This window comes from Aythya marila (genome assembly GCF_965140915.1).
Source record: "Aythya marila genome assembly, chromosome: 25".
In the NCBI taxonomy this organism is placed as follows: Eukaryota; Metazoa; Chordata; class Aves; order Anseriformes; family Anatidae; genus Aythya; species Aythya marila.
The window spans coordinates 6,014,640-6,042,103 of NC_139066.1; the positions used below are offsets into that span (position 1 = coordinate 6,014,640).

A 27,464-nucleotide genomic window follows, 5' to 3' on the forward strand; every position below is an offset into this window, starting at 1 on the left:
GGCGGAGCCCCGCTCCTATTGGTCAGGCGCCCCCTCCTCTCCGCCAATCAGAACAGCGGCGCGTGGCGCTCTTTCCCCCCGCCCCCGAGCCGCCTCCACGTGATTGGCGGCGGGGCGGAGCTCGCCGGGCAGGGCGCGTCACGATTGGCTGCGCGGCGGGAGCCGAGCGGGGATTGGCTGCCAGGGGGGCGGGGCGGACGGAGCTGAAGCGGAAGCGGCGGCAGCGGCGGCGGCAACGGCAGCAGCGATGCAGGTGGGGAGGGGGGGGGGCGGGGACGGGACTGGACTGGGGGCGGGGGCAGGGTCCCGGTCCCGGTCCCGGTCCCGGTGCCACCTCCGCCCTCCCCCCTCGTGCCGCCCGCAGGCCCCGCCGCAGGATTACCGGGACGTGCCCATCGACATCCAGACCAGCAAACTGCTCGGTACGGCGGGGCCGGGGCCGGGGCTGGGAGCTGGGGACTGGGGCCGTCCCGGTACCGGGGCCGTCAGGGGGCCGTCACCGCCCCCCCCCGGCCCCGTGCCCCGGTGCCGCCCGCCGCAGCCCGTTGCTGTGCCGCAGACTGGCTGCTGGACCGGCGGCACTGCGGGCGGCGGTGGCAGGCGCAGGCCCGGTTGGTGCGGCAGAGGATGGAGGCGGCGCTGCGGGACATGCCCGAGCACCCGGAGATCCGGCAGCTGCTGGCGGGCAGCGGTGAGACCACGCGCGTGCGGCGGGGAACGGCTCGACCCGGTCCTGGTCCCGGTCCCGGTCCCGGTCCCGGTGCGGGGACAGCCCGGTGACAGCGTCTCCCCCTGCAGCCCTGCACTACTTCCACTGCCTGCGCATTGTGGAGATCCTCCGGGGCACCGAGGCCTCCACCAGGAACCTCTTCGGGCGCTACTCGTCCCAGCGCATGAAGGTGAGCGGGGACCGGCACCGGCACCGGGAGGGGCCGGCAGCAGCCCCAGGCCCTGCCACCCCCCTCCTCTGCTCCCCCGCAGGACTGGCAGGAGATCGTGGCGCTCTACGAGAAGGAGAACACCTACCTGGGTGAGCCCTGGGGAGGGGGCGCACGGGGGGGGCCGCCATGGGCCGCACGCAGCCGACTCCGGGTGCCCGGGGCCCGTGTGGCAGCTCAGGGCCCCGCCACCGCCCCGCAGCCGAGCTCGCCAGCCTCCTGGTGCGCAGCGTCAGCTACGAGGCCCCCGCGCTGCGGAAGCAGATCAGCCGCTGCCAGCAGGCCCAGCAGGACTTCGCGCGCCGCGAGGAGGAATGTCAGCTGGCGGCCGCTGAGCTGCGTGAGCGCTTCTACGCCTCCTGCAAGCAGTACGGCATCACTGTGAGTCCCCGGCCCCGTGTCCCAGGGGTGTCCCCACAGCACCGCGCTGCCCGTGGGGGGAGCTGGGGGTGGAGGGCGATGCCTCTGCCCCTGCCCAGCTCTGGGAGCAGGGGGTGAAGCTGCCGGGGGTGTTTGGGTTTTGCTTCCCTACCCCGACACATCCCTGCTCCACCCCCAGGGGGACAACGTGCGCCAGGAGCTGCTGGCCCTGGTGAAGGAGCTGCCCTCGCTGCTCTCCGAGATCGGGGCGGGAGCCAGCGCGCTCACCGAGGCCATTGAGCTGTACGAGGCCTGCGTGGAGTTTGTCTGCGAGAGGTGGGTGCGGGACCACGACACCCGGGGGTGGCTCCCAGTGGGACCCTGCTGGGGCGGGGGGCGTTGGGGGCTCCCTGCCCTGCACCTGACACTGAAGTCTTTGCGGCGTCCCCCAGCTCGGCAGAGCCGGTGCTGCCCCTGCTGCGGCACGTGGGGAGGAGAGGCAACACCACCGTGTACGAGTGGAGGACGGGGCTGGAGCCCGTGCGCGTGGAGCGGCCGGAGGTGCAGGAGGTGCCGGAGCAGCCGAAGGAGGACGTGGTACGTGCGGCCCTGAGGTGCTGCAGCGGGCTGGGGAGGCTGGCAGTGACCAGCAGAGATCCACCTCTCCCCAGCTTCCCGCTGCCTTCCTGCAGCCCCTGATCCTGCTGCCGGGGAGCAGTGGCAGGACCAGGGCTGTCTGGTGGCCAGGGGATGGGGGCGGCTGTGGGGCAGCCTCTGCCAGCAGAAACAGGGGAGGCTCCCAGCTGGGAAGGGGCAGGACAGCTCGGGGGGCTCAGGGGGGCTCAGGGGGTCGTTGCCCTTCTCGCCACAGATCGACTGGGGAGACTTCACGCTGGAGCCGAGCGGGGCAAGCGACGGTGCTGCCACTGGGGGGGCGCAGGACGAGATCGACTGGGGCATCGCGCTGGAGCCCAGCCCCCAGGTGACGTCTGGGTGCAAGCTCTGGCCCTGCTGGGGCACCGGGGGCGTTGTGGGTGCCCCCCATCACTGGGTGCCCCCCCTCACTGGGTGCCCTCTGTTTTGCAGCAGGACGATGGCATTGACTGGGGTGATGGTGACGGTGACGGGGCCCAGATCGCGGTGTTGGAGGCTGGCACTGAGGGTGAGCACGGCCACGAGGGGCCCCACACCCCCCACAGCCCCTGCCCCCCCTGCCTGCAGTGCCCTGGGTGCAGACCTAGAGGTGGGAGGGGGGCAGGGGGCCCAGTGGCACTGTGGGGCCGTGGCACTCCCTTCTCTGCCCCCCCCAGTGCCCGAGGGGGTCGCTTGCAGCTCTGAGGCCCTGACGGTGCTGGAGCTCGCCGAGACGCGGAACCAGTTCCTGGACGAGCTGATGGAGGTGAGCAGGGCGGGGGCGGCTCGGGCCCCATCCCCATGCGGTGGGGGGGTGCCGGCAGAGCCCCCCCCATCAGCGCTGTCCCCACAGCTGGAGCTGTTCCTGGCGCAGCGCCTGGCAGAGATGGAGGAGGAGGCCGACGTCCTGGCCGCCAGCCAGTTCCAGCTGGCCCCCCCCGCGCTGCAGGGCCAGAGCAGTGCCCACGTGGGCTCGCTGCTGGCCGGCACCCGGGCGCTGCTGGGCCAGCTGGGCACCCGGCGCATGCAGCACCTCTTCACCATCCTCGCCTCCCCCAGGTCGCCTCAGCGGGGGGAAACGGGGGGGGGGAAGCCAGGGATTGGGGTTGGGGGTGGCAGGGGGGTGATGGAGGGGTGACGGAGGGGCTGCCTCCCCCCCGCAGGTACGTGGACCGCGTGAGCGAGCTGCTGCAGCAGAAGCTGAGGCAGGCGGAGCTGCTGCTGGCCAAGAGGGAGGCGCTGGGCCAGAAGCGGCAGGAGGCGCTGGCCGAGCAGGGCAACCTGGAGCCCAAACTGGACCGGCTGCTGGACAGGACCAGGGAGCTCCAGCGGCTGGTGAGGGATGGAGGGGGGCTGGGGGGCTGCCCCCCCACCTCTGTCACCCCCTGCCTCTTGTCCCCCCCCCTCACCCAGCCTCTGTCCTGCAGATCGAGGCCGACATCTCCAAGCGCTACGGTGGGCGGCCGGTGAACCTGATGGGGGTCTGCCTATGAGCCCCAGGGGTCCTGGGCCCCCCCCCGAGGGGTCCTGGGCCCCCCCCTCCGCTTTGTCCCTCCCCAGCTCCCGGTGGCCGCGGGCTGGGCGCTGCTCAATAAAGCAGAGGCCCCGTCCCTGTGTCTGTCTCGCTGTGCCCCTGGGGGGGGGTCTTTGTGGCGGGGGGTCAGGGGTGAGAGAACTGCTCGCAATCCGGGGCCTCCCCTCTGCTGGGGCCTGCCCCGAGCTGCCCCCCCCTCCCGGATCCCCCCCCGGCCCCGTTTCCCTGTCGGTGCCCTGCGGGAGGGGGGGGGGGGGGGCAAATCTCCCCCCCCGGGACACAAACCGCGGCCAGGCGGGGCCGGGGCATCCATCACCGCCCCCCCCAGCTCCGGGGCCCCCCGGGAGGGGACGCGGGGTCCGAGACCCCCCCTGCCGGGTCCCCGGGACCGAGGGGGGGGGGGGGTGGGGGCTGTGCGCGGCCACCTGCCGCCCCCCGGAGGGGCAGCGCCGCCAGCTGCTGCCCGGGGCCGCCGCGTCCCGGCCGGGCCGGGGCCATCCATCACGGCGGGCGCGGAGCAGCTGCGCGGGGCCGGGGGAGGGGGGACCGGGGGGGGGGGGCGGCCCCGGGGGTCCCGGGGCGGGGGGCGCGGCCCGGCCCCCCCCCGCACTGCCCCGAGCCGCCGGCAGGGGGCGCCGCAGGACCGCGAATGGGCGGGCGGGGAGGGGGCGGGCCGGGCGGGGAGGGGGCGGGGCCTTGAGCCATATAAGGAGCGGGGGCGGAGAGGGGCGGGGCTATGCAAAGCAGCGCCGGGGCTCGGCCGGGGGCGTCGCGCGAGAGGCGGCGGCAGCGGGGAGGGGGGGGGAGGGGAGCCGGGTCCCGGGGGGTGGGGGGGGGCACGGGGGGGTCCGGCCCGGTGCCGTGTGGCTGTGACAGACCGGGATGGGCACCCCACAGCCACCGGCAGCCCCCCCGGTGCTCGGCCCACAGCCCCCCACGGGTGCGGGCACCGGGCTGGGGGCACCCCCCGGTGGGGCTCGAGCCCCCCAGGGTCCCGCTGGGGCCCCGCGGTGCGGCCCTGCCCCGGGCGGGGGTCGTGACAGGGCTGAGCCCCCGGAATGAGGGGGCAGAGGTGGGGATGGGGGCGCTGGGGGCAGCAGCTTTATTCGGGGAGCACGGAGCCGAGCGGCTGGGGGAGCCCCAGGGGCAGCCCGGAGCCGTTTGGGATCCACGGGGGCCCAAGGGGGGGGCAGGAGGGCGGCCAACCCGGTCTCCTTCAGGATCCTGAGCGGTTCCCTCGCTGTTCCTAACGCCGGGGGTGGGAGCTGGCTTGGGGCCGCCGGGGGGGGGCTGCAGCCCCTGGGTGCTTCTACTTGGGGGGGTCGGCGCCCCCCGCACCCCCCTGCTCGTGGCTGCCCGCCAGGTAGTCGAAGAGCACGAAGCCGTAGGGAGCGGGCTCGGGGGCCTGCGGAGAGGCTGAGGGTGGGGGGGGGGCAGGGAGGAGGTGGGGGGTGGGGGGCAGCGGGGGGGGGTCGGCACTCACCCGCGGGCCCAGGCGCTGCAGCACGCGCTGTGGGTCGCTCTCCAGGATCACCCTGCGGGCAGCGGGGCCAGCACTGTCCTGTGGGTGCTGGTTGTGTCCCCCCCCGTTTCCCTCGCCCTGCCTCAGTTTCCCTCCCCGTGCCGGGCATTTTTTGGGGCCTGGGCAAAGGCTCGGGGATGGGGCTGCTGCAGCAGGGCGAGCTGGGCACCCGCATTTGGGCTGCCCCCCCTTTGGTCCTGCAGCCCCCCCGGTGCTCACCCCACAGCCTCCCACTGCCTGCACCCACGGGGCCCGGGCTGCCCCCGGCCTCACCCCCTGTCCACGATCTCGTCCAGCACCAGGAGGGCCCCGTCCAGGTTCTCCAGCAGCCAGCGCTTCTCCAAGTCCTTCCTGCGGGCGAGCCCCCGGGAGGTCCCCACGTGGGTCCCCGCGCTGGGTCCCAGCCCACGGCGTCCCCCGGGCCGAGCTGCCCCCACCCCACCTCAGGGTCCCCCCAGGGGCACTCACCGCAGCACGAGGCCGAGGGCGTCGCAGAGGCAGCCGAGCACGGCCGACAGCATCAGCTGCGGGACAGCGGCGTCAGCGCGGCCCCACAGGGTCCGGCCCCCCCCCCCAAGCCCCCCGTACCTCGTTCTCCTGGGGGCCCCCCACCACGCAGAAGAGGAGGTCGCTGCTGCTCCTGTAGACCACGGTGAGGCCGTCCAGGCAGGCGATCTCCCCTGGGGCGACACGTCCTGCATCCCCCCTGTCCCCCCGCCATGTCCCCAGGCCTTTTGCAGCCCCCCCCCCGGCGCGGAGGCTCCCCCCGTGCTCACCGCCTGCCCCGCGGGTCTTGCTGAAGACGCTGCTCTCGAAGGCCGCCTGCTCCTGCGCCGTGGGGAAGCTGCCGTCGTAGTACTGGGGGTGATGGGGGGGGGTCAGCACGGTGACCGGATCCAGCCCCCCGACCCCCCCGGAGGGAGCAGGGAAGCCACGGCAGCGGGGCCGGGGCCAGGGCCGGGCCTCACCTTGGCCAGGAGCCGCTGCCCGTGGCTGTCGAGGACGAGCAGCGCCTTCACCGTGTACAGGGAGGGCTCCTGGGGGCGCAGGGGCTCAGCCCCCCCGGACTGGCTGCAGCTGGGGCCTGCCTGGCGCTGCCTGGGGGCACCGGTGCCCCCCCAGCCCCCTGTCCCTCTGGGATCCCCCCCCTCTGTTTTTTGGGACCTTCCCTCACTCCCCTGCCCCCCCCCCCCACTCTCCCCATTTCTCCCCATTTCCCCACCCCTCCCCTCTCCCCCCATGTCACCCCCCACTCCCAAGTTTCCCCATTTCCCACCGTTTCTGGGGTTCCCCCATTCCCCTGCCCCCCCCCATTCCCCCCTCCCTTTCCCACACGTTCCTCCCCGTCCTGCGCTGGCTGCACAAAGTTCCCGTCCTGTCCCCGTTGCCCCCGTACCGGCAGCCCCGTGGGCTCCATGGCTCCGCCGCCCCGGGCAGCCCCCCCATTCCCCCCCCCGGCGCTGACGTCGCCTCTCCCAGCCCGGCCCGGCCCCCCCCGGGCCCTTTCCCTGGCCCCGCTGCCCCCGGCCTTGTCCCGGCAGCAGCCGGTGTCCCCCTGACCCCCCCCCGGCCGCCTGCAGCAGGGGAGGGGTGGGCACGGGGCCCCCCCCGGCCGGGATCCTGCACCCCAAGGTGCTGCAGTGCCTGGCTGCTGTGGGGGGGGGCCGCTCCCCGGGGACTCCCCCCCCGAACACCGGCACTGGGGCAGGGCAGTGACCGGGGGGGTGCAGGGGGGCGAGGAGCCCCCCCCCCACCTCTGGGCTCACCCCGGGGGTGCCGGGTTTGGGCTCCCCCAGTGGGTGCCCCCGCTGCAGGCCGGGGGGGGGGCGGCACCGCGCCGGGTCCCGCCCTGCCCCGGGCTCCCGTGCCCTGCCGGTGACTCACCGGCTGCGCCCCAACCGCCCCGGGCTGCTGCCGGGGCCGGGGCCGGGGCCGGGAACGGGGCTGGCGATGGGGCCCGGCCCTGCCGCTCGCAGCCCAGCCCCGGGGAGCTCCCGCGAGCCCCCTGCCCCCCCCCGGCCGTGTTCGTGCGGGGGGCTAAAAATAACGCGGGGGGGTCGGGTTGCTGCTGGCAGCGCCCCTCGGGCCCGGCCCCACGGCGGCCTGGGGAGGCCCCGGGGGGCCCCGGGCGGGCTCCGGGAGGGCCCCGGGCCGTGCCCGCGCTGCGCCGGGAGCCCCGGGACAGGGCGCTGGGGCCTCAGGGACCCCCGGGACGCCCCCCCCGTGGGGGAGCCGCTCGCGGCGGAGCCTCACGGCACCGGGGGCCGGGGCCGGGGCTGGGGCCGCCTCCCGGGGCCGTTCTCAGCGAGCCGGGGGGGGGCGGGGCCCGGTTCGGCCCCGGTTCCCCGCAGGCCTCGGCCGAGAGGGCCCGGGGCGGGCGGCGCCATGGCAACGGCAGCGGGGCGGCGGGGCGGTGCCCGCGCCGAGGGGATTGGTGCGCGCGGCTGTCACTCAAGCCGCCGGCCCGGCGGCTGGCTGCCGAGCGCCGTGTGATTGGCGGCTGCCGCTGTCGCTCCGCCGAAGGCTCGCGTCCCGTTGGGCGGCCGCCCCGTCGGTCACGACGCGAGGGGCGGGTCTCTCGGGGTGGCTGCTCCTCGCCGATTGGTCTAGCGCGCCGCCGCCGGGCGAAGCTCCGGTGCCAGCGTCTCTCTCCGCGCGCCGATTGGCCGCCTCGCCTGCCCTTCACGGCGGCGGCGGGGGCGGGAGCGACGCCTCGCCGCCACCGCCCATTGGGCCGCCGCCCGGTCCCGCCTCCCCGCGGCGGCTGCCGATTGGCGGAGGGGCCGCGCGAGGCGGGAGGGGGAGGCGGGGGCCAGGGCGGGGAGCGCGAGCGGGGCCGGCGGCGGCGGCGGGGCTGGGAGCGAGCGGCGGCGGCGGCGGCGAGCGGGTAGCGGGGGGCGGGGGGGGCGCGGGGCCGGGGCCGAGGGGCGGGGGGGCCGCGGGGGGCGGGGGGGGCCCGGCCGGGCCCGGGCGGGGCCCGCGGGGCCGGGGCCGAGGCCTGGGGGGGGCCGCGGGGCGGGGCGGGGCGGGGAGGGGCCGCGGGGGCCTCGTGCTCCCGGTGCCCTGCGGGGGGGGGGAGGCCCAGGAGCCCCGGCGGGGCCCGGCCGCGAGCCGCAGGTGGGGACCCGGCCGCGGGAGCAGGCCCCGGGGCTGTTCTCGGCCCCTCGGGAGCGCGGCGGGACCGGGGGCGCCCCCCCCGGAACCCCCCCGGGCACCCCGAGCTCGGCCCTGTCCGGTGCCGGTGCCCGGCGGGGCCCGCAGGAGCCGGCCCGGGGCTGAGCTCCGGGAGCCCAAACCGGGCTGTTGGCGGGCGGGGGCGGCCCGGGGGGCCCGGTGGTGGTGGTGGTGGTGGTGGTGTTTTTGTTTGATTGTTGTTTTGTTGTTGTTTTATTGTTGTTGTTTTGTTGTTGTTCTGTTTTAACCCCCCCCCCCCCAGAAATGCTTTCTCTGAAGAAATATTTCACTGAAGGCCTCATCCAGTTCACCATCCTGCTCAGCCTGATCGGTGTCCGCGTGGACGTGGACACCTACCTGACCTCGCAGCTGCCCCCCCTGCGGGAGATCATCCTCGGGCAGAGCTCGGCCTACACCCAGACCCAGTTCCACAACCTGCGCAACACCTTGGACGGCTATGGCATCCACCCCAAGAGCGTAGACCTGGACTATTACTTCACGGCGCGCCGCCTGCTCAACCAGGTCAGGGCCCTGGACAGGTTTCAGGTGCCCACCACCGAGGTGAGCGCCTGGCTGGTGCACCGGGACCCCGAGGGCTCCGTGTCCGGCACCCAGCCCAGCGCCGGCATCGCCCTCGAGAACGGCGGCGGCCTGCAGGATGGGAGCGGCCCCGACGGCGGCGTGAGGGAGAGCGGGGCCGAGCAGGGCTTCGGGGAGGAGCTGGAGGACCTGGGAGCGGTGGCTCCCCCGGTGAACGGGGACCTGACCAAAGAGGTAGGTGGCTCCCCGGGCGCGCGGGGGGACGGAGGGGGAGCTCCTGGGGAGCTCGGGCCGGGCTGGCCCTCGCTGCTTCGGTGTCCGTCGGAGCTGAGCGGTGCTTTGCGTGTGCTTGGCGCGTGGGAGCGGCGGGCTCCTGCCCGGGAGCTGGTGGGGCTGAGGCACGGTGCGGGCGCAGGCCCTGGGTGTGCGTGGGGCCGTTTTTGTCCTTTCTGTTGGCTTCGTTCTTGGTCTGAGAGTGGTACTGGAAGGGGAGAACGGGCCGGGGCCAGCGCCGCGGCGTGTGCACGTAGCTCCGTGTTGTGAAACCGATAAAACAACGCCGGGAAATAAACACAGGCGTTGGGTAACAGCCCCGGCCCAGGTGTCGGCGGGGTGGTTGGGTTACTCGGCTCTGGAGCTCATCCAGTTGAGATGTTTATGGCTTGGTTTTCATCACAGAGGGGTGGGGAGAGGTGAACTGGAAAGTGGTTTATTTTTCTGCCTGGGCATAACCTTTCAGACGCTGTGACGCAACCGAGCCCTGGTCCCTGCTCGCTGCTCCTCTGGTTCCTTTTTGGCACGGGTTCTTTGTCGCGGCGCGCTCAGCCTCGACGTCTCCCCGGCCACGCTGTGTGCACGTTGGTGCCGCGTTGCAGCGCCGGCCGCTCCCAGCGCTGCTGTTGTCTCAGAAATCGGTCGGGTCCGGGCTCAGGGGAGCTGCCAAGGAGTCGGGGCAGGGAGAGGGCAGGAGCCACCCCGCTGCCTGTCCCCAAAGGGTGCCGGGGGCTCTGCGGGCGGCTGCCGGGGCTGCTGTGAGCGCCCATCACGGGGCTGTGGCTGAGCAGGAGGCCGGGCACCGCGGAAAGGCAGCGGCGTGAGCCAGTGGTGGCTGGTGCTTCGGGGGGCGCTGCCGCAGGGCGAGCGGCCGGGGCCGTGGCACCGAGCCCCAACCCCTCGGGGCCTCGCGCCCGCTGTGTGGGGGGGTCCCGGGAGGCGCCCCCAGGGCCGGGCGGCAGCTCCCTGCTGGGGAAGCTTCCGAGTGCCCTGGGCAAGGTCACGTGCGGCCTGCGGAACGGTGCCGCCGCCTGCCCTTCCTCCTCCTCCTCCTCCCCCTCCTCCTCCTCCTCTTCCTCCTCCTCCTCCTCCTCCTCCCCTGCCCACGGCTCCTGGCTGGGGCCGCGCCTGCCCCAGAGCCTCGGAGGAAGCGGGCTCAGGGTGGGATTCCCGGGGGGGGGGAGCCGGGGGCAGCCCAGGCGGGCGGAGCACGGCCACGGTGTGTCTGGGCGTGTGTCCGTCTGTCTGTCCCTCCGTCCGTCCGTCCTGCTGGGCGCGTTGAGGCGCGGGGGCTGTGCCGCCCTGCCCGGCCCCCCTCCCCCTCCCAGTCTTTAGCTCCAGGCTCAGGGCCCGGGGAGGCTCCGGTGGCACCGGGGCAGGGAGGTCCTGCCCGGCCCCCCCCCACCTCGGCACGGGCACGGCGCCGCCTCCCCCCGGGGCTGGGCCTGTGCCTGCTGCCGGGACGCTCCAGAGCCCCGAGTCCCGGTTCTGGGCCCTGCCCCGGTGCCCCCCCCCGCCCCGTGCCGTTGTAACGCCCCCCCCCCACCCCTCCCCCGCCGGGCCTGGCCCCGTTCCGCGCCCGGTGGGGCCGGGTGGGTGCGGGGCTGGCTCCGGGCGGCGGCGGCTGTGGCCGGGCCGGGGCCGGGGCGCGGCCTCCCGGGGTCGGCTCCCGGTCCCGCGGGGCTCTGCGGGGACAAAGCCCCGGGCCCGGGCCCGGTCCCGGGGATCCCGGCCCCGAGCGGTTCCGCGGGGACACCGCGGGGCGGGGCCGCGCCGCCAACCGGCCCCGGGGCCTCCCCGCGGCCCAAGGTCACCGCGCCCGGTGCGGCCGGGGGGGGGTGGGGGGCGCGGCGGGGCCGTTGTGGCCGCGGCCCCGGGGCTGCGGCGGCGTCCGCGGGGCGAGGGGGTGGGGCCGGGCCGGGCCGTGCCGCAGCCGGGGGAGGCGGCGGAGGGGGGGGAGGGGGGGGGGCGGGCGGCTCCCTCCGGTCACCGGAGGGGCGGGGCCCCGCTGCGCCACGGGGGGGAGGGGCGGGGCCGGGGGCGGGGCTCCGCGCCGCGCGGCTGCCGATTGGGCGGGGCGGCGGCTGCCGGCGGCGGGGATTGGCGGCGGGGAGCGGGGCGGGGGCGGGGCGCGGCGAGGGGGCGGGGCCCGGCGGCGCCGCATCCCGGCGGGGCGGGGCGGGGCCCGGCGGCGCCGCAGCCAAGGTAACGGCGGGGGAGGGGCGGGCGGGGCGCGCCGCAGCCCGGCCCGGGCGGGCGGCGGGGGCCGGAGCGGGGCCGCGGGGCGGGGCGGGGCCGGGGCCGGGGGCACCTGTGGCCGGCGGGACCGGACCGGACCGGGCGGCACCGGGCGGCACCGGCGGGGAGCGGCTCCCGCCGCCGGCCGGGGATGCGAGCGCGGCGCCGCGCCCCGGGCAGCCCGGCCCGCCGCCCCCCCCGGGGAACATGAGCGGAGCGCGCCGCGGCCCGGGCGGCAGCTGGGGCCATGAGAAAGGTACCGGGGGGAGGGGGGAACCGGGGGGGGCACCGGGGGGGTGCGGCCGGTACCGGCGAGGGGGCGGCGGGGCCGGGTGGGAGCGGGGCCGCCCGGGTTGCATCAGGTGGCGGCGGCGGCTGCGGGGCTGGGGGCGGCGGCGCTGCCCCCCCCCCCCGTCCCCTCCCCGCCCGTCCCCTCCCCGTATGCAAATGGCCGGGATCGCACCACGGGGCTGATGCAAGGCGGCCGCCGCGCCGCCACCGCCGCCACATTGGCCCGGCCGCCCCCTCGCCCTGCGCCGCCGCCGCCGCACCGGGGCCGCCCCCGCCATGGGGAGCGCGCCCGCACGGCCCCGCCGCAGCGGCAGAGGCAGGGTCCGGGAGCGGGGCCGGGGCCGGGGCAGAGCCGCCCCCGGGAGGCCGCGCCCCGGGCTGCGATGGGCAGCGGGCGCCGCGCCCCGCCGCAGGAATGGTGCGAACGGGAGCGGGGCCGGGAACGGGCTGGGGCCGGGGGCTGCCGGCCGGGCGCGGGGGGCCCCGGGCCGGCCCCTGCCCCAGGAAACCTTGTGTGCCTTTCAGGACATCGATCTGATTGACATCCTGTGGAGACAGGATATCGATCTCGGCGCTGGGCGAGAGATTTTTGACTACAGCCACCGGCAGAAGGAGAGCGAAGTGGACAAAGAGCTGAGCGATGGGAGGGAGCGCGGGGACGGCTGGCGGAGCGCGGGGAGCCAGGGCCTGGACAGGAACCTGCTAGTGGATGGCGAGACCGGGGAGAGCTTCCCTGCGCAGGTAACGCCCGCGGCCGTGCCCGCGGCGATGCAGCGCCCGGCTCCGCGGCCCGGTGCGGTGGCATTGAGCGTGGCATTGAGCGTGACTTTGTGCGGGGCTCTGCAGGGCGAGGGCTGCCCGGGAGGACCCGGCGGAGGGAGGCGCGGGCTGGGCTGCCTGCCGGGCCGGGGAGCTGCGGCGGGGCGGGCAGGGTGACGGCCGTGGCGCTGGCGGCGTGGCGCTAGGACGAGGGCTGCTGGCTCGCGCTGTGCCTCTGGGCTGCGTGGCGAGGCAGTGGCGTGGTGCAGCGTAGGCAGGCGCAGTCCCCTCCAGCCTGAAACCGAGCGCTGGCGCTGGCAGGGGGTGAGGCTCGCGGGGAGCGCCTTCCCTTCCCTCCCCCGGCGCGCTCAGGGGCAGCGCTGACACTCTCCGGAGCAGGAGGATGGAGGCTGCGAAGCACTGGGTGGGGCCTCCGGCTCTTTTTGGATGCGCTGCAATAAAGCTGTGCTGTAGGAGCTTGTTTTTCATCACCACCTCCCTAATCCTGGGGCTACGATCGCTTGTGTTTTGCATCAGGTGCCTGGCGCGGAGGATCAGACAGCTCTGTCCCTGGAGGAGTGCCTTAGGCTGCTGGAGGCCACCTTCCCCTTCGGGGAGAACTCGGAGGTGAGCGGCGGTGGCTGCAGAGGGGGCGACGGCCGGCAGCCTGCGGACGGTGCTCGTTAGCTCCTGGGGTTTCAGCGCCTCTCGTACCCCCAGCCCAGACCGCAGAACGGGCAGCAAATTGGGTTAGGCTGCGTAAGGAGGCTCCAGGCATCACGCCCGCAAAAGTAGCGGCGGGGGGCGGGGGGTGGTCACAATTAATTAAAGACTTCTGGCTTTGCTTCTAATTAGTTCATAGCGAACTGCGGAGGAATAACTGCAACCGGTTCGCTTTGAACAAAGGAGCAGCAGTCGCCGGCGCGGAGGTGGAAGGGCACCCGGGGATGGCTGCCTTCCTGGCTGCTCAGCCGGGGACTGACTGTGCCTCACGTGGTTAGTTTCCAGCTGCAGATGTCTCCACCCTGAGCGAAGCTGTGCCCAGCGAGAGCCGGCCCACGGGCATCCAGAGCAGCCTGCTGTCTCCTCTCCTCCCGGAGACCGAGTCTCCCTTCGACCTGGAGCAGCAGTGGCAGGACCTGATGTCTATCATGGAGATGCAGGTCAGCTCTCGCCGCGGCCGTGCCGTGGGACCAGCGTCCGGAGGCGGCTGCTGCCAGCCGGGGGGGATCCTGAGGGGTGTCTGTGGGGAGGTGTTTGTCCTTCCAGGCGTGCGTTACGGCTCAGCTGCATTTAAAGTCTCTTCAGTGGCTGTTCCAGCACCTGATTCCCGGAGAGCTGCAGGTTGGGGTTAGCAGCAGCTGCTCTGGTTCTGCCCCGCTCTGTGCAGTGACACCGTGTGCCCGCGTGGGTGTTGCTGGCAGCGTCGTAAACCTCCTGCAGCTGGCAGACGATGCTGGGGTCACTGGAGACATAGCTCCAGCTCCTTCCCTGGGATCTAGAAGCATTGTCCTCTCTTCCTCGGCGTGTGCTGGTGGTGAAGGGCACTGGAAAAGGCAGGGCTCGAGCGAGGTTTGTTCACCGAGGGCTTCCCGTGTCTTTCAGGCTATGGAAGTGAACAACACGACCGCTGAAACCCTGTACAACGGCACAGGCGGGGACCTGCTGGCTTCTAACTACAGCCTCGCTCCAAACACTCCCATCAATCAGAATGTCAGCCTGCATCAGGCCTCTCTGGGCAGCTGCTCCCAGGACTTCTCCCTCTTCAGCTCCGAAATCGAAAGCCCCTCCATGGCTGGCAGCTCAGCCCTGCTCCAGCTGGCGCCGGACAACTCCACCGGCCTCAACACCACCTTCAGCTCCACCAACCTGAGCGGCATCTTCTTCCCCCCGCAGCTGAACAGCACAGTCAACGAGACGGCCGGCCCCGAGCTGCCCGACCCGCTGGGCGGCCTGCTGGACGAAGCCATGCTGGATGAGATCAGCCTGATGGACTTGGCTATTGAGGAAGGTTTCAACCCGGTGCAGGCCTCGCAGCTGGAAGAGGAGTTTGATTCTGACTCAGGTCTTTCTCTGGATTCTGGCCACAGTCCTGCTTCTCTCAGCAGCTCAGAAGCCTCCTCCTCCTCTTCCTCCTCCTCCTCCTCTTCTTCCTCCTCTTCCTCCTCCTCCTCCTCCTCGTTTTCCGAGGAAGGAGCTGTCGGCTACAGCTCAGACTCCGAAAACGTGGACTTTGAGGAAACGGAAGGGGCAGTTGGGTACCAGCCCGAGTACAGCAAGTTCTGCCGCATGAGCTATCAGGACCCGTCGCAGCTCCACTACTTGCCTTACCTGGAGCACGTTGGCCACAACCACACCTACAACATGGCACCGGGGGCGCTGGATCCCGAGGAGCCCAAATTGCCCAGCGCGGGGAAGAAGAGCAGCAAGGAGAAACCGTCAGAGTTCCTGGACAAGCAGATGAGCAGGGACGAGCATCGAGCCAGAGCCATGAAAATCCCTTTCACCAACGACAAGATCATCAACCTGCCCGTGGAGGAGTTCAACGAGCTGCTCTCCAAGTACCAGCTCAGCGAGGCGCAGCTGAGCCTCATCCGAGACATCAGGAGGCGAGGCAAGAACAAGATGGCTGCGCAGAACTGCCGCAAGAGGAAGCTGGACACCATCCTGAACCTGGAACGGGACGTGGAGGACTTGCAGAGGGACAAGTCCAAACTGCTCAGGGAGAAGGTGGAGTTCCTCAAGTCCATCCGCCAGATGAAGCAAAAGGTGCAGAACCTCTACCAGGAAGTGTTCGGCCGCCTGCGGGACGAGAACGGCCAACCTTACTCCCCCAACCAGTACGCCCTGCAGTACGCCAGCGACGGCAGCGTCATCTTGATACCTCGCACCCTGGCCGACCAGCAGGCCAGGCGGCAGGAGAGGAAACAGAAGGACCGGAGGAAGTGAGGGGGGCACGCGGGAGGAGCGGGAGACTCGCTCAAGGTAGAACTGGAGAAGGGCTGAGCCTGGAAGTGCTTAGAGGAACTTTCATGCCTTCTTATCCACTATATCTTCTCAAACATGACTGCTGCCGGTCAGTGTACAGGAGGGACTGCGGGCGCTGCACGCGGCGTTTGAGGGCTCCCTGCGGGGAGGGACGGGGAGGAGCGGACAGTGCACTGGCGAGCCCAGCACCTTCCACAGCCTGGAATCCTTTGAGCGCAGGAATCAAGCTGGCATCACTGGTGGGGAGATCAGCAGAGGCGGAAAAACTACTGTTAGAAACTGGCTTTAAGTAAGAAAGAGATTTAAGCAAATGAACTTAAGCTATAGGAGAGACATTTTTCTGAACTTCCAAAGTTCTGTGATTTCAGGTAGTTGGGTTTTTCTTTTTTTTTTTTTTTTTTTTTTCTTTTCCTGAACCAGTTTTGACATCGGTGTGTGTGATTCGACCTGACTTAATTCCAGATTAACCAACATCCCTTCCTAGATCAGACCAGTGCACACATGGAAACACACAAGTGGTGCGACTTCCATTAACCCTTTCCAGTCTGAGGGAGCTCAGGCAGGGCTGGGGGGAGAGCCCTTAGGGTTCCCCATGGGCTTAGGGTTCCCCATGGGTTTAGGGTTCCCCATGCATGGTTTGTGACGCCCTGGGGGCACCGAGCGGGGCTGTGAGTCCTTCCTGGGGGGCAGGAGAGGGGGGCTGGGAAGGGTTAAGAGGAGCGGTGCGCTGCGCATCCCCACCACACTCACAGAGCATGTCACTGCCGCGCCAGCCCCGTGCTGGGATGCGTTAGCTGAGAAGGCACCGCAGTAGCCTGCATGCAGCCGCTGCCTTCTCCCACTGACTGGCCGAGGAACCGCTTTGGGGGGACGTGGGGAGGGTGGGGGCAGCCGGGGCCCGCGGGCGCGGGGCGGGTACAGCCCGAGGAGCGGCACCTTCCTCCCCCGGGCCGCGGGCTTGTCACTTCTAGAACTAGCCATCTGGTAGGATTCCTGTTCCTTACCCGCGCTTTGATTTTGTAGGGCTTCCGCCCTGTTTTCCCTATAGGGTCTAGAGTGCTTGTGTTGAGTAAAAGGGAGAAGCCCAAACGTTCAAAGCTGCTAAATGTTCTCTTTGCCATAAAGATTCAGTGTAACCGTGTGATCACATTATAGGATTCTCTTCTGTCCCTAGGTGTTGGTCTGACTTCCTTTGTTTTAAGGAGGGGGGTGGGGGTAGTGCCTTGATCACTGTTGGTCTCCGCCATGGAGACGATCCTAGAAGCTGTATTTACAATATAGCACAGCTGGGAGTGTACCGACTTTACCAGCAACTGAAAAGCTTAAAATGGCTTTCGGAGCCAGTCCTGTGCATGTGATACGGGGTGAGGGCGTAGCGCTGAGGGGAGCGGCGCGGAGACGCGGGTGGTAACGGAGGAAACCTGGTAATGCCAGAGGAAGCGAGCTGCTGCCGGGGGGGCTGGAGCAGCCCGGGGCAGCGCAGGGCTGCTGAGAAGGAAGGCGTCTGGCGTGGGCACACCTTTTCCAGGCTGTGGGGAAAGGAGCTGCGGCTCGGGGTGCGGCGTGGGGGGGCCGCGGGCGCTCGCTGCCTTCGGGGTGGCCCCGAGGGCGCGTGGCAGCCACGGCGGGGCTCCCCCATCCCGGACTCCTGCGACCCAACAGCTTTACTTACGCGTGAGATGAAGCACAAGTGGTGGCGATGTGGGTGTGGGGAGGTTGGAATGGAGCCCTGCGTGTATGTTTTAAATTATTTTACTCTTATATACTTTATTTTAATGATCTGTGACCTGTCAGGGAAAGAAGAGAGATTGTGTGAGCACAGGACAAAAAAATAAAACGGCTTATTCACTGTACAAGCATTTGGTTCATGGTTTTTATTTGCCTATTAGTATTTTTTTTTAAGCTGAAGCATGTCAGGGAAACCAAACCCTTTCTGCGTGGGTCCTGCCCACCCCCAGCAGCTCCTGGCTCCCTCCGCTGTGCTGCAGCTGGGCACAGGTCGGGTTTGCCTCGGTGCCGGCCTCGGGGAGGGGAAGGGGAAAGCCTCACCTCGCTTGTGGAAGGGAAAGAGGCTGGAGGCAGAGGGGGTGCAGCCCCCCCCAACCCCCCCATGGCCCCAGGCTCTCAGGGGCAGCTCCGGGGCTCTTCCTGGGGTGCACAAACAGGCACCCGGCCGCAGCCCCGGGTTCAGTCACATCCCAAGCCCCCCCCACAAGGGGCTGGGCTGGTGGGGAAGCCCTCAGACCCCCTGCCTTGGGGCTCACCGAGCAGTTTGCACCCGGAGCCGTGGGGTGTTAGTTCCAGCCACCCCCCCCAAGGCCCCGGTACCCCACCCTGCTGGCAGCAGGCACTGCCTTTCCCTCACCTGGCCTCTAATGGGGGGGCAGCATTAGGTGCAGCTGCTCCTGAGCTCTAAATGAGCCTTAACCACGCAGAGCCCACCCCTGAAAGCCAGAACTCGGCAGCAAGGCCCTTGGGGGGCACCAAAGCCGTGTCCCCCCCCCCCCCCAGGCCCACACCCACGACCGGTGCTGCTTTGCTGCCCTCTGGGCCTTCCACCGAGGCCTTCTTGGGGCAAACCCGGTTCCCCCGGGACTGAACGTCCCCTGCAGGCCCGGCCCTTCCCTGCCTCCATTCCACGGAGCCGTTCGCCTGCTGCTGCCGGGAGCTGGGCGCTGAGCCCAGGCCAGCTCCACACAAGCGAACAGCTCAGCCAAGGGGAACGCAAAGCATTAAAATACTCGCTCGGAGGTGGTTCCAGTCTCTTCCCGGGCCCTGGGGGATTTATTTCAGCTCTTACTTCAGGGCCTGTTTTAGAACTTAGTATCGGCTTGCAAAGAAAACCAAAAAAAAAACCCCGGAGGATTTCCCCCGCCCCAGTGGCGCTGAGGGAAGGGCCCAGCCCTGCGCGGTGGGGGCAGCGGTGCCATTTCTGCCTCTGCAGAACGGGACCTTTGTGTCTGCTCCTGCTGGCAGCCCGCCCTCGCCCGCACGCCTCTGCACCTCCAGCCCTGCTGTGAGCCACAGCAGCTGCCCGGCGGAGCCGGAGGTGTCCCCGTGCGCCGCCCTGGGCCCTGGCTCCCTGCCTGGACCCCGACCTCGGCCGTCGGGGGCAGTGAGGGGCCGGCCAGATGCGCGTTTGAGCGGCTCGCGGCAGCGCTGCCCCTTCCCCGGCGTGCCCCGCGCTGTCGGAGGCGCAGGCTGCCTGCCAGCCCCTAATCAGGTGAAGAGCAGACCTTTCATTTTCCGAGGCAGGAAGCACTCAGCCACCAGCGGGGCCTCCTGCCTCTGATCTCGGCGAGCGCCCTGGATTTAACGAGCGTCCGGCTGTGGGCGCCCCCAGCGCAGGCAGCAGCAGGCCCGGCCCAACCCAGCCCATAGCGAGGAGCCCGCAGCCAAGGGGGGCAGACCCCACACCCAGCTCCCAGGCACAAAGCACCCACAGCACCCACGGGGCCAGCTCCAGCTCCCCAGGTGCTGCCGCATCCCCCTCGCCCCCTGCCCCAGCCAGAGCCGTGGTGCCGGGGCCCCGCTCGCAGCTTCCCGTGGCCATCGATCGGCCCCGCGCCTCCCCGGGGAGCCGCAGCCCTCTTACGTTCAATTAAGTGGACGTTACTCCTTCCAACTCTAGTGATTAATACGGGTTTAATTGCTGCTGCTGCTGGGGCAGGGCAGGCATTTCCCTGCACCGCTGGGTATGGGCCATGCGAGGAGCCCGGGTTTCAATGGGCTGCATAGTTTCGCAGCCCTAAGTGCTGGCAGGCGCTGGCAGAGCGGCCAAACACCACCCAAAACCTCCCTGCTGCTCCCTGCTCCGTCCCCCACCCTGCGAATGCTGGAACCTTCTGTGCCAGAAAGCACCGTCCTCCTCGGGACAGTTCTGACCCCGCCGCTGTCACCGCACAGGCAGGGCAGGGCTGGGTGGGTTTGGGTGGGTCCCTCCACAGGAGCTTGTGGCCTTCCAGCAAGGCCAAACCAAGCATGAAGTGCTGTCCTTGCCATCTTCAGCCAGTCACCAGAACCAGTGCCAGAGCTTTGAAAACCCGTCCGTAAGCGCAAAGTGCCAGAGTCTGCTCAACGTCCAGAGAACCAAAGGAAAGGGCACTTACCCGCCCCGCAGGTGAGCCTGGCGCCGGGGCAGCTGCAGCGCACGCTTCCCGTTCAAGCAGGAATTTGGAGCACTTCAAACGGGTCCCAAATCAGCGCTGCTCTTCTGGCCTCCAGGAGCCTCCTTGACTCAAGGCCTCTAGACACTGAGCTCCTCTGTGAGGCCTCTCTTCAGCTGGAGGTCACAGTGAGGCAGAAGCTGCCGCCGGCTGCTCCGAACCTCCCGTCGCTGCCGACACCTAGATCAGAGCCAGCGGCCACCTCGGGCTGCATCAGCGCTACCCCTGCTCAGCACCAACCGCGACTGCAGGCTAACTTCCCTCCGTGACCTGCTCTACACCTCGTCACTGATCTCACACACAAAGAGCTGGAGGAAGGAGCAAGGTAGAGAAGAAAAAAATCAGGATTATAAATCTAAAATTTTATTGAGACAAAAAACTGACGGAGCTTGGTATGAAGTTAAAATCCAAACACGTACTTTACATTTAAACAACGTTTTCACAGAAACCTAAACACATGCTTTTAAAAAAAGGTTTGTACAATGCAAGTCTAGATACATACCACCCTACGAGGAGGTGCCAGGAGTCTGGTGGGGCTCATGACTCCAGACATTAAATAGTTCAGTATTTGTAATAAATTGGATTAAAAAAAAAAAAAAAAACAACCCTCAGAAGATTCAGGGTAACTCATCTGGCACCAGCACCAACGTCTGGCTTCCTACAATCACTTGGTATGGGAGAACGTGGAATTGATTTTCCTTGTGCTGCTGTTGGTTTCCTCTCTCCCCCATGCGATAAAACTGCAGGGTTCCCCATGCTGCTGGCTGGACGCTCAAATTAAGGTGAGAAAAGGAACAAGTAGTCAGAAGTCTCTCTCCCCCCGATTTTGAGAAATAGCACCTTGTAATGGAAAGAAGGGTAGAAAGGCTTTTAAGAGGTTAAAAATCCCTTCCTACCCCGCACCCCCCCCGCCCCCCACATACAATGCATGTGTCAGGAACTGGCAGTTCTGCTTCAGGACAATACGAATCACAAGTTTGCATTTTCACAAGTCTCCCCTCTCCCCCCTCCCCCCCTAAAAACTGCTTCCAGGGCTTTGAGGACCTTGGCTCCAGAGCTTTGGACATTCACAGTTTCAGTCTCGTGTCAGTGTCCCTGTCTCCCTAGTTCTGTCATCAATACTGGGCTCTTTTTTTTTTTCTTTTCTTTTTTTTTTTTCCTGTTTTTCTTTTTTTGAACTCAGGTTCTAAAAAAGATCTGGAAATGATCTGGAACATTGTCACCAGACCTCATCTCCCTCCCTCCCCAATTAAACAAGAGACCGATTTCCCCACATCCCTCCCCCCAGCCCCCCCAAACCGATACACCAGTAAATAGCAAAAGAACAAAAAAAAAAAAAAAAAAAAAAAAAATCTACACACATGCTACGCCGTAAAAATGCAGAGTTAACACTATTGGGAAGAAGGCTGTGGGTTGCTGAGATGGTCTTTGAAGAACAAGCAGTATCCGTCTGCACTCCCTCTCCCCAGCCCACCCACCCCCAGTGCCAGTCCTCCATGGAAGGGGCTTTGCCTCCTCTCCCACGAGCCGCAGAATGGACAGCCTGGAAAAAAACATCTGCACCCGCACCCCCCGCCCTTCCCTCCCCCCCAGTGAGCCGGGCTGCTTGGAATCTGTACGCAGCATGAAGCCGCACAAAGCCGTTGAGCAGCTGCAGGGCACAGAAACCATACTGGTCTCTTCAAAGGGCATCTTCTCCAGCCATCTCTACGCTCCCGACCGAGCAGAGCTGCGTTCTCTCCCTCCTGCTCAAACCCACAGTTCAGATCTTTACACAGAGGCTGGCCAGAGCGGGCGCCAGGGGTTAGTTCTTGTCCTCTTTCTTGTCATCGTCCTCCGAGGGGTAGGAATGCCATGTCAACCTCTCCTCATAGAACGAGATCACCACCTGGGGGCACTTGATGTTGGCTTCCTTGGCAGGGACCAGGTCGGCCTCGTCAGAGTTCTTCCTACAGGCCAGAGCAGAGGTGCAAGTTAGGGGGCTGCCGAGGAGAGGAGGCAGAAACGGAGACCGGAGAACATCAAGAAGCAGCTGGAAAACCGAGCGGTGCCCGGGCCGCTCGGGGGATCCCGGCAAACCCTTCCTGAGCGGCTCTGGAGCCAGAAGCAGCACTGAGCCCGGGCTCTGCGTCGTCAGGCACGGGGACAGCAGCCGAATCGCAGCCCTGCCCCGGCTGCTCCGTGCTCCTGAGGCACCACAAGAGGCGGCGGCTCCCCTGGCTCCCACCTGCGCCAGCGCCAAGCCCAGCTCCACGACGGCCGACGGGGACGCGGTCATCGTCACGGCTCTCCTGGGGCGCAGCCGTCCGAGCTGCGGCCCGCACCACGACACCGAGCCCCTCTCTCGCCCCAAGCTCGCGCCTGCTGCGGGGGACATCTTAAGAGCCGCGCAACCCCGAGGGCCCTACCTGCTCGCTTCACATCCACGTTAGCCTCAGCGCAGAGGGTCACCTCAGGCAGCAGCGCCATCGCAAGAGATCTCATGCCAGGTAGCAGGGACTCCCCAGGCGCAGGTCCTTCCCTCTCTGGCACAGAATAAGTGAAGAAATGACAGACACCAAGACACACTCACCACTTCATCAGGAACATCAGCTCCCCGCTGGAGTCCGTGGCACCGATGATCCGTTCCGGCTCAAAGCCCCGGGCGAAGCCTCGCGGTTTCTCCGACTGCAAGAGACGAGTTCCCACTTGTAGCACCGAGGGGCGGCAGCCACAGCCCTGCTCCAGCTCAGGGACGCGCCGCGGGCTGCTCACAAAGGTGCCGAGCTTCGGGCTGCATGGACTAAGGGCTGCGGGGCGCCGAGCAGACAATGTGGGTATAACTGCGCTCAGCTGAGCTGCCCCGGGATGGTGCGCCCTGCTCACACTGCAGAGATCAGATTGCCCAGGCCTGGCCACTCAAACCCGGGCAGGCCACGATCCAGCAGCTCCTGGGATGCAGAGGAGGCTGCACGGCCTTGTCCCAGGCAGCTACGAGCGCCCTGCGAGGCTCTCTGCTTCGCCTCGTTCCCTCTCCTGAAGGGGCAACCCTGCCTCCCGCTTCATCCCCTGTGCAGACGTTCCAGAGCAGCTGCGGCTCCAGGCTTTTTTGGTTCAAGAACTGGCCTCTCAGTGCTAGCACCAGCTCTGGGTTCTCTCAGAGGCCCAGCCTAGAGACCAGCCCATGCCTCCCCTGAAAGCTTCAGCTCTTCAGAAGCGCTTTGGCTGTGCCTCACAGAACTGAACAGTTTCCCCCCTGCGCAAAGCAGCCTGACCGAGGCTCCAGAGCGTGGCTACTCCAAGTGCCGGACACCCCGCCAAGTGCAGAGCTGGGGAGCCGAGCACAGACACCCCACCCCGTCTCACCTCCTCCTTCTTCTTCTTTGGTTTGCTCTCTTCCCCTTTATCCTCCGTGTCAGATTCTGCTTTGCGTTTGCTCCCCTCGGACTTCTCGCTCTCATGGGCGGTTTTCTGGGACTGAAGGAACTCAGCGATGAGGTCTGGGCAGTCAAGGTTCTCCTCCGGCTCCCATGTGTTATCCTCACTGCAACCACAGACAACGGCTTCGGTTTGCACACAGGGACCACACACAAAGCCCCGGACACCAGGGCGAGCAGAAACGCGGAGGGAAGCAGCAGGACGATGGTGTCCTCGCCCCACGGAACAGGGCAGGGATGCCAGGGGCCAGGGCAGGTATTTCCCTTCTCAGGAAGGGAGAAGCAGCTCATTTTATCCAGCCGCTTGTTTCACGCTCTGTTGAAGGGGTGGAAGCCCCACTAGGCTGTGCTCACAGCACCCTGATTCCAGCTCAGGCCGTTTAGCACTGCCTTTTTGTTACTGTACGTATAATTCTGACTGCTCTTGGCCTGGCAGCTTCATTTTACAGACGAGGAGGCCCGGGGAGATGGAGCCAGCTGCTCGGAGAGCTCCGGGAGCTGACAGCACAGCTGCTCACAGCAGCACAGCCCAACGCCCGCCCCGCAGCCACTTACTCGGAGAAGCCTTTCCACTTCAGCAGGTATTCCACCTTGCCCTTCACCACCCGCCGGTCCAGGACCTTCTCCACCACATATTCCTCCTCCTCTTCCTCTAAGACCTCTTCCACTTTCTTCTTGTTCTGTTTTTTTCCCATTGTGCTGGCCAGTTTTTCGGCTTGTGGGCGACGCTGCTGGAAGGGGAGAGGACGAGACGGGGCTGTCAGGGTCGGGCGGGCACAGACCCAGCACAGCACCCAGCTGTGCTCGGAGGGGAGAGGCGCCCACACGGCAGGCAACGCGCTCGGTGATGGGCCAGGAGGGCCCTGCCCCGCGGGGACAATCGGGGACCTCCAGCAGGAGCTGCTGCCTTCACGCGGTGCCTCCTGACGCAGCGTTGGCCCTCCCGTGTCCCCCGCACCTTCCTTCACCCCCTGCCCAACTCTCCCCGTGCCCCGTCGGGTGCTGTCCTCGTTTCCCACACACCCCTCACACCCCAGCGCTGCCCCCGGCCCCCAGAAGCGAGGCAGCCCCTCTGTCAGCTGCCCCCCGCCCTGCTGAGCCCCCCCCCCTCTCTTCCCTCCGTGCCCCTCAGCTCTCCGCCCTTCCCTCAGCTCAGACAAACCCCGCAGAGCCACGCCGCAGCTCGCTGCTGACATTAATTAGGGGTTAATGAACGGTTGATCCCCGTTAAACACAAGTCACAGCCCCTGGTCCTGAGCTCCCCTCGTTCCTTCCTCTGGGGGTTCAGGTACACGCACGCGAGGAGACCCACCTCGCTCACTGCCCCTAAAGGTGATTTTTTCCCAGCCCCCTCCTTGTCTTTGAGCTGTTTCACAGCCAGCACGGGGACAGCCCCCAGCACCCCGGGCACCCCAGGACGCTCCTCGGGCTCGGGAGGAGCACAGAGCCCCCCACCTGCAGCCCCAGCAGCAGCTTCTGCTCCATGGAGGCTCCACGCCGAGCAAGGCGCACCGATTCGGATCGCCCCGAGGGCCAGGAGGCTGCATAAATTTTGCATAAAACCTACACAAATCGGGGCTATTTCACCAGGCACGACACGAACACTGCGGGTTTGCACCGGCTGAGGGAGAAGCCGGATTTCGGGCAGTCCCAGCTCTGGGGGTGCAGCCGTCGGAGCTGCTCCAGGGGGAGGCTCAGCAGGGAGCTGCTGGCTGAGGACCCCCAAGAGCTGGGAGGGAGCGGGGCCCAGAGCACCCTGCCCCTGCTCCCGGCGACCAAGTTTTCCTGCCCGGTCCCTCGGGGGAAAAGCAAACGCTGCCGGCAGGCACCGGGCCGGGGCCGTGCAGGGGCTGCAGGGGCTCTCCCCTCCCGAGGCCCCCTCCGGGCCGTGGCGGGGCCGGGTGCGGCGGGGCCCAAACAATGCGGAGCCAACGCCAGCGCCTAATCCCCAGGCCGGAGCCAGCGCTGCCGCAGGAAGCCGGGGTCGGGTTTCACTCTGGAATTCCTCCGGCGGCTCCTTCCTCCCCTCCTGGCAGCTCCTTCCTCCCCTGTCCTCCCCGCTCCGTGGCCGAGGAGGCTCCTCGTGGCAGCCCTGTCCCGGCAGGGTTTGTGGGGCACCGGGCACCTTCCCGAAAATGCCCAGCACCGGGGCCCAGCTGCAGCCAGGGGGAAGGCACCGGGGCCAGAGGCAGCAAGAGGGGCAGGCAGGGGAAGGGAGAAGCAGAGGGGCTCAGAGCGGTGCTGGCACCAACCGTGCTGAGGAGCCACCGCTTACTGCGGGGAGGGCAGGGAAGATGCAGACGTGAGGGCAGGAGCCCTGGGGAAGTCCTGCCGGAGGGAGGCAGGGACAAACTGCAGGGGGCTGCCCGCAGCGACCAGGCCACGAGCACACGGCAGCTCCAGGCCCGCTCTGTGCAGCACGGGCTGAGCCTGGCCCTGTTCCTGTTCCTATGTCCCAATCCTCGCCCTGTTCCTATGTCCTGCTCTTGATCCTGTTCCTGTTCCTACGTCCCGCTCCTGCTCCTGCCCCACTGGCCGTGCTCCTGGCCCTGCTCCCGCAGCAGCCCCGGGGCCAGCAGCCAGGAGGGTGCCGGGGGGTGTGAGGGCTGCAGCCCCTCGCGGTGCCAGCCCCGGTTCCAGCCGTGGAGGGGCAGTGGGGTGAGCTGTGGCCCTGCCCGTCGCTGCACAGCCAGGAGCGTGACCCAGGGACTCCAGCCCCAGCGAGGTGAGGGCTTCGCGCTGCCTCCACCCACGAAGCACCCGGGCTCTGCCCTCGCCCCAGCCCAGGGCTGCCTTTGTGGAGCCCTTGACAAGGATTTCAGCCTTCTGCCAGCGGGATCAGCCGAACCCAGAGCCCCAAACCCACCTCAGTAACACCACGCCGCAGCCACCCGGAGTGCCGGCCAGCGCCTGCTCCCTGGAGAACGCAGCAGAGCCCAGACAGACCCCAGGGACTGGGGAAGGCAGCGCAGGGAGGGCCGGCCACAGGTGGGCTCCTGGCCCCGGAGCTCCTAAAGAGCGCCTCGAGCTGGCACCGAGCTCCTCACGGAGGTGCAGGACTGGGCCGTGGCCCTGCCTGGGCCGTCTGAACAGGGCAGGCAGCTCCTCTTGGCTCCGGGACCTCTCACGCCTAAAGAATTTGGGGGTGGATCCTGGGCCCAAAAGGGACCTTGCGAGCAGCACGCTGCTTCCCGGAATTCAGCTCCAGAAGGCTGATCTCTGCTCCTGCCCTAAACCTTTCCCTTTGCCTCTGCTGCTTCTTACCTAACGCCCAAGGCACAGCTGAAACCCTTCGTGAAGAGGAAAACAGAGGAGGGAAAGCTCGGAAGAATGACTTCTTGGTCTGCGGCTAGGAGGAAAAGGATCCGGGACACACCTAAGCCACTTGAAAAGAATTCAAACTGCAGCGGAGAGCCAGGAAGGAGGAGGCCCAGCACCAAGGTGCACGCAGCAGCCTGCTCGGGATGGGAGCAGCGGGCAGGGGAGCGAGGGGCAGAGCTGAGAGCACGTCCCTGGGCTCAGGTCCCCTGGGGCACCACATCCAGGCGGCACCACGGCCCCCGGCCCCGCAGCGATGCTGTGAGGGGGGCGAGGAGCTGCCCGGCACCGTTAGCTCAGGGGAGACCCCGGCACAGGGAGCGCGGGGACCCAGAGGCTCGGTCAGAGCCCAGAGCAGCTCCGCGAGCCGCATCTCACGGGGCTAACGGCACAGCTCGGCTTTAACGGGTCTGGAACCTGAAACATTTCCTCCTCCTGCCCGCCTCTGCCTGGCCGAGGGGCGCTCCTCTCTCTGAGGGCTTCCGAGCTCGCCGAGCGCATCCCGCACACGCCGGGGACGGCAGCGGGGAGCGGCGCACGGAGCCCCAGAACTGCCGGCAGCAGCAAAACATCGCGGGGGGGCTGAGCCAAAGCCCGGAGCCTCCGAGCGGGGCCCAAAGCGCCCAAAAGCCGCAAGCACCGGGCACAGCCACGGCACCGCCGGGCAGACCCGGCCCGGGGGGGGAACCGGGGCAAAGCTCGGGGAGACGGGGATGGGGCGGGGGGGGGCTGCGGGGCTCCGCCGGGCTCCAGCGCGGGGCCCCCGGGCCTGGGGCGGCCCCAAACCCGCCGGGGGCTGCCCGGGGCCGTTGGCCGGGCCCAGCCCCGCCGGTACCGGGGCCTCGAGGCCAACCCAGCGCTGCCCCCGGCCCCCCCCCGGGGTCTCGGAAGCCCCGGGACGGAGCCGCCGCCCCCAGCCCCGGGGCCGCCTCCCCCGGACCCCCCCCCAGCCCCCGATCCCCCCTCCCCCGGCCCCTCCCCCCCCCCCCAGCCCCAACCCCGACCCCAGCCCCCCGGGGGCCCCTCGGGGCTCCCCCCCCCGGCCCCGCCGCCCCCCCCGTCCCGGTGCCGCCCCCCCCGCTCCCCCCCCGCCCCCCTCGCACCTCGCCCAGCGCCGCCGACGGCTCCGAGGAAGCGGCTGCGGGCGGCGGGGGGGGGCCGGGGGGGGCCGGGCCGGGGCCTGGCGCGCGCCGTCCGCCTCCGCCGAACAAAAGAGCCCGGCCAGCCCCGCTGCCCGCCGCGCGCACCGCGCCTGCGCCGCGACCCGCGCCCGCCGCGGAGCACGCTGGGGGCTGTAGTCCCCGCCGCCTGGCG

The 27,464-nt window shown here is 68.8% G+C and overlaps 5 protein-coding genes across 11 annotated transcripts in view; 2 read left to right on the forward strand and 3 right to left on the reverse strand.

The window, feature by feature from the left end:
* The window catches only part of PRR15L (proline rich 15 like), a 3,441-nt gene extending 2,284 nt beyond the window's left edge, over positions 1–1,157 (reverse strand). The window contains exon 1 of the mRNA XM_082778759.1: positions 1,027–1,157. The gene's annotated coding sequence lies outside the window, so the exon portion shown is untranslated. The remainder of the gene's footprint in view (positions 1–1,026) is intronic.
* Positions 54–3,533, forward strand: CDK5RAP3 (CDK5 regulatory subunit associated protein 3). 2 transcript variants are annotated; one of them, XM_082778757.1, is made up of 14 exons: positions 54–253; positions 365–422; positions 560–691; positions 799–899; positions 982–1,030; positions 1,141–1,319; positions 1,498–1,634; positions 1,751–1,895; positions 2,170–2,280; positions 2,388–2,460; positions 2,609–2,697; positions 2,785–2,990; positions 3,095–3,266; positions 3,359–3,533. In XM_082778757.1, exons 1-14 carry the CDS (start codon positions 248–250, stop codon positions 3,422–3,424), a joined length of 1,524 nt encoding a protein of 507 aa, XP_082634883.1. In that variant the 5' UTR covers positions 54–247; the 3' UTR covers positions 3,425–3,533. The 2 variants fall into 2 exon arrangements, with proteins under 2 accessions (XP_082634883.1, XP_082634882.1); XM_082778756.1 differs by having other exon boundaries at positions 56–253; positions 2,385–2,460.
* Positions 3,534–4,380: 847 nt separating this feature from the next.
* On the reverse strand, positions 4,381–6,418 carry COPZ2 (COPI coat complex subunit zeta 2). Of its 3 annotated transcripts, none has more exons than XM_082778790.1 (8): positions 6,384–6,418; positions 5,956–6,024; positions 5,764–5,845; positions 5,576–5,667; positions 5,456–5,511; positions 5,261–5,338; positions 4,949–5,000; positions 4,381–4,870 (listed from the first exon to the last, which is right to left on the reverse strand). In XM_082778790.1, the coding sequence occupies exons 1-8, from the start codon at positions 6,402–6,404 to the stop codon at positions 4,775–4,777; spliced, it is 546 nt and encodes a 181-aa protein (XP_082634916.1). In that variant the 5' UTR covers positions 6,405–6,418; the 3' UTR covers positions 4,381–4,774. The 3 variants fall into 3 exon arrangements, with proteins under 3 accessions (XP_082634916.1, XP_082634915.1, XP_082634917.1); XM_082778789.1 differs by having other exon boundaries at positions 4,382–4,870; positions 5,956–6,054; positions 6,384–6,417; XM_082778791.1 differs by having other exon boundaries at positions 4,672–4,711; positions 5,956–6,054; positions 6,384–6,417.
* Positions 6,419–7,822: 1,404 nt separating this feature from the next.
* NFE2L1 (NFE2 like bZIP transcription factor 1) lies at positions 7,823–17,106 on the forward strand. Of its 3 annotated transcripts, none has more exons than XM_082779205.1 (6): positions 7,823–7,874; positions 8,424–8,935; positions 12,029–12,244; positions 12,800–12,889; positions 13,264–13,425; positions 13,868–17,106. In XM_082779205.1, the coding sequence occupies exons 2-6, from the start codon at positions 8,426–8,428 to the stop codon at positions 15,209–15,211; spliced, it is 2,322 nt and encodes a 773-aa protein (XP_082635331.1). In that variant the 5' UTR covers positions 7,823–7,874; positions 8,424–8,425; the 3' UTR covers positions 15,212–17,106. The 3 variants fall into 3 exon arrangements, with proteins under 3 accessions (XP_082635331.1, XP_082635333.1, XP_082635332.1); XM_082779207.1 differs by having other exon boundaries at positions 12,062–12,244; XM_082779206.1 differs by lacking the exon at positions 7,823–7,874 and adding an exon at positions 8,031–8,104.
* Positions 17,107–20,970: 3,864 nt separating this feature from the next.
* On the reverse strand, positions 20,971–27,391 carry CBX1 (chromobox 1). 2 transcript variants are annotated; one of them, XM_082778898.1, is made up of 5 exons: positions 27,254–27,329; positions 23,388–23,560; positions 22,762–22,939; positions 21,989–22,083; positions 20,971–21,365 (listed from the first exon to the last, which is right to left on the reverse strand). In XM_082778898.1, the coding sequence occupies exons 2-5, from the start codon at positions 23,525–23,527 to the stop codon at positions 21,221–21,223; spliced, it is 558 nt and encodes a 185-aa protein (XP_082635024.1). In that variant the 5' UTR covers positions 23,528–23,560; positions 27,254–27,329; the 3' UTR covers positions 20,971–21,220. The 2 variants fall into 2 exon arrangements, with proteins under 2 accessions (XP_082635024.1, XP_082635023.1); XM_082778897.1 differs by having other exon boundaries at positions 20,972–21,365; positions 23,388–23,563; positions 27,254–27,391.
* Between the last annotated feature and the right edge of the window lie 73 nt (positions 27,392–27,464).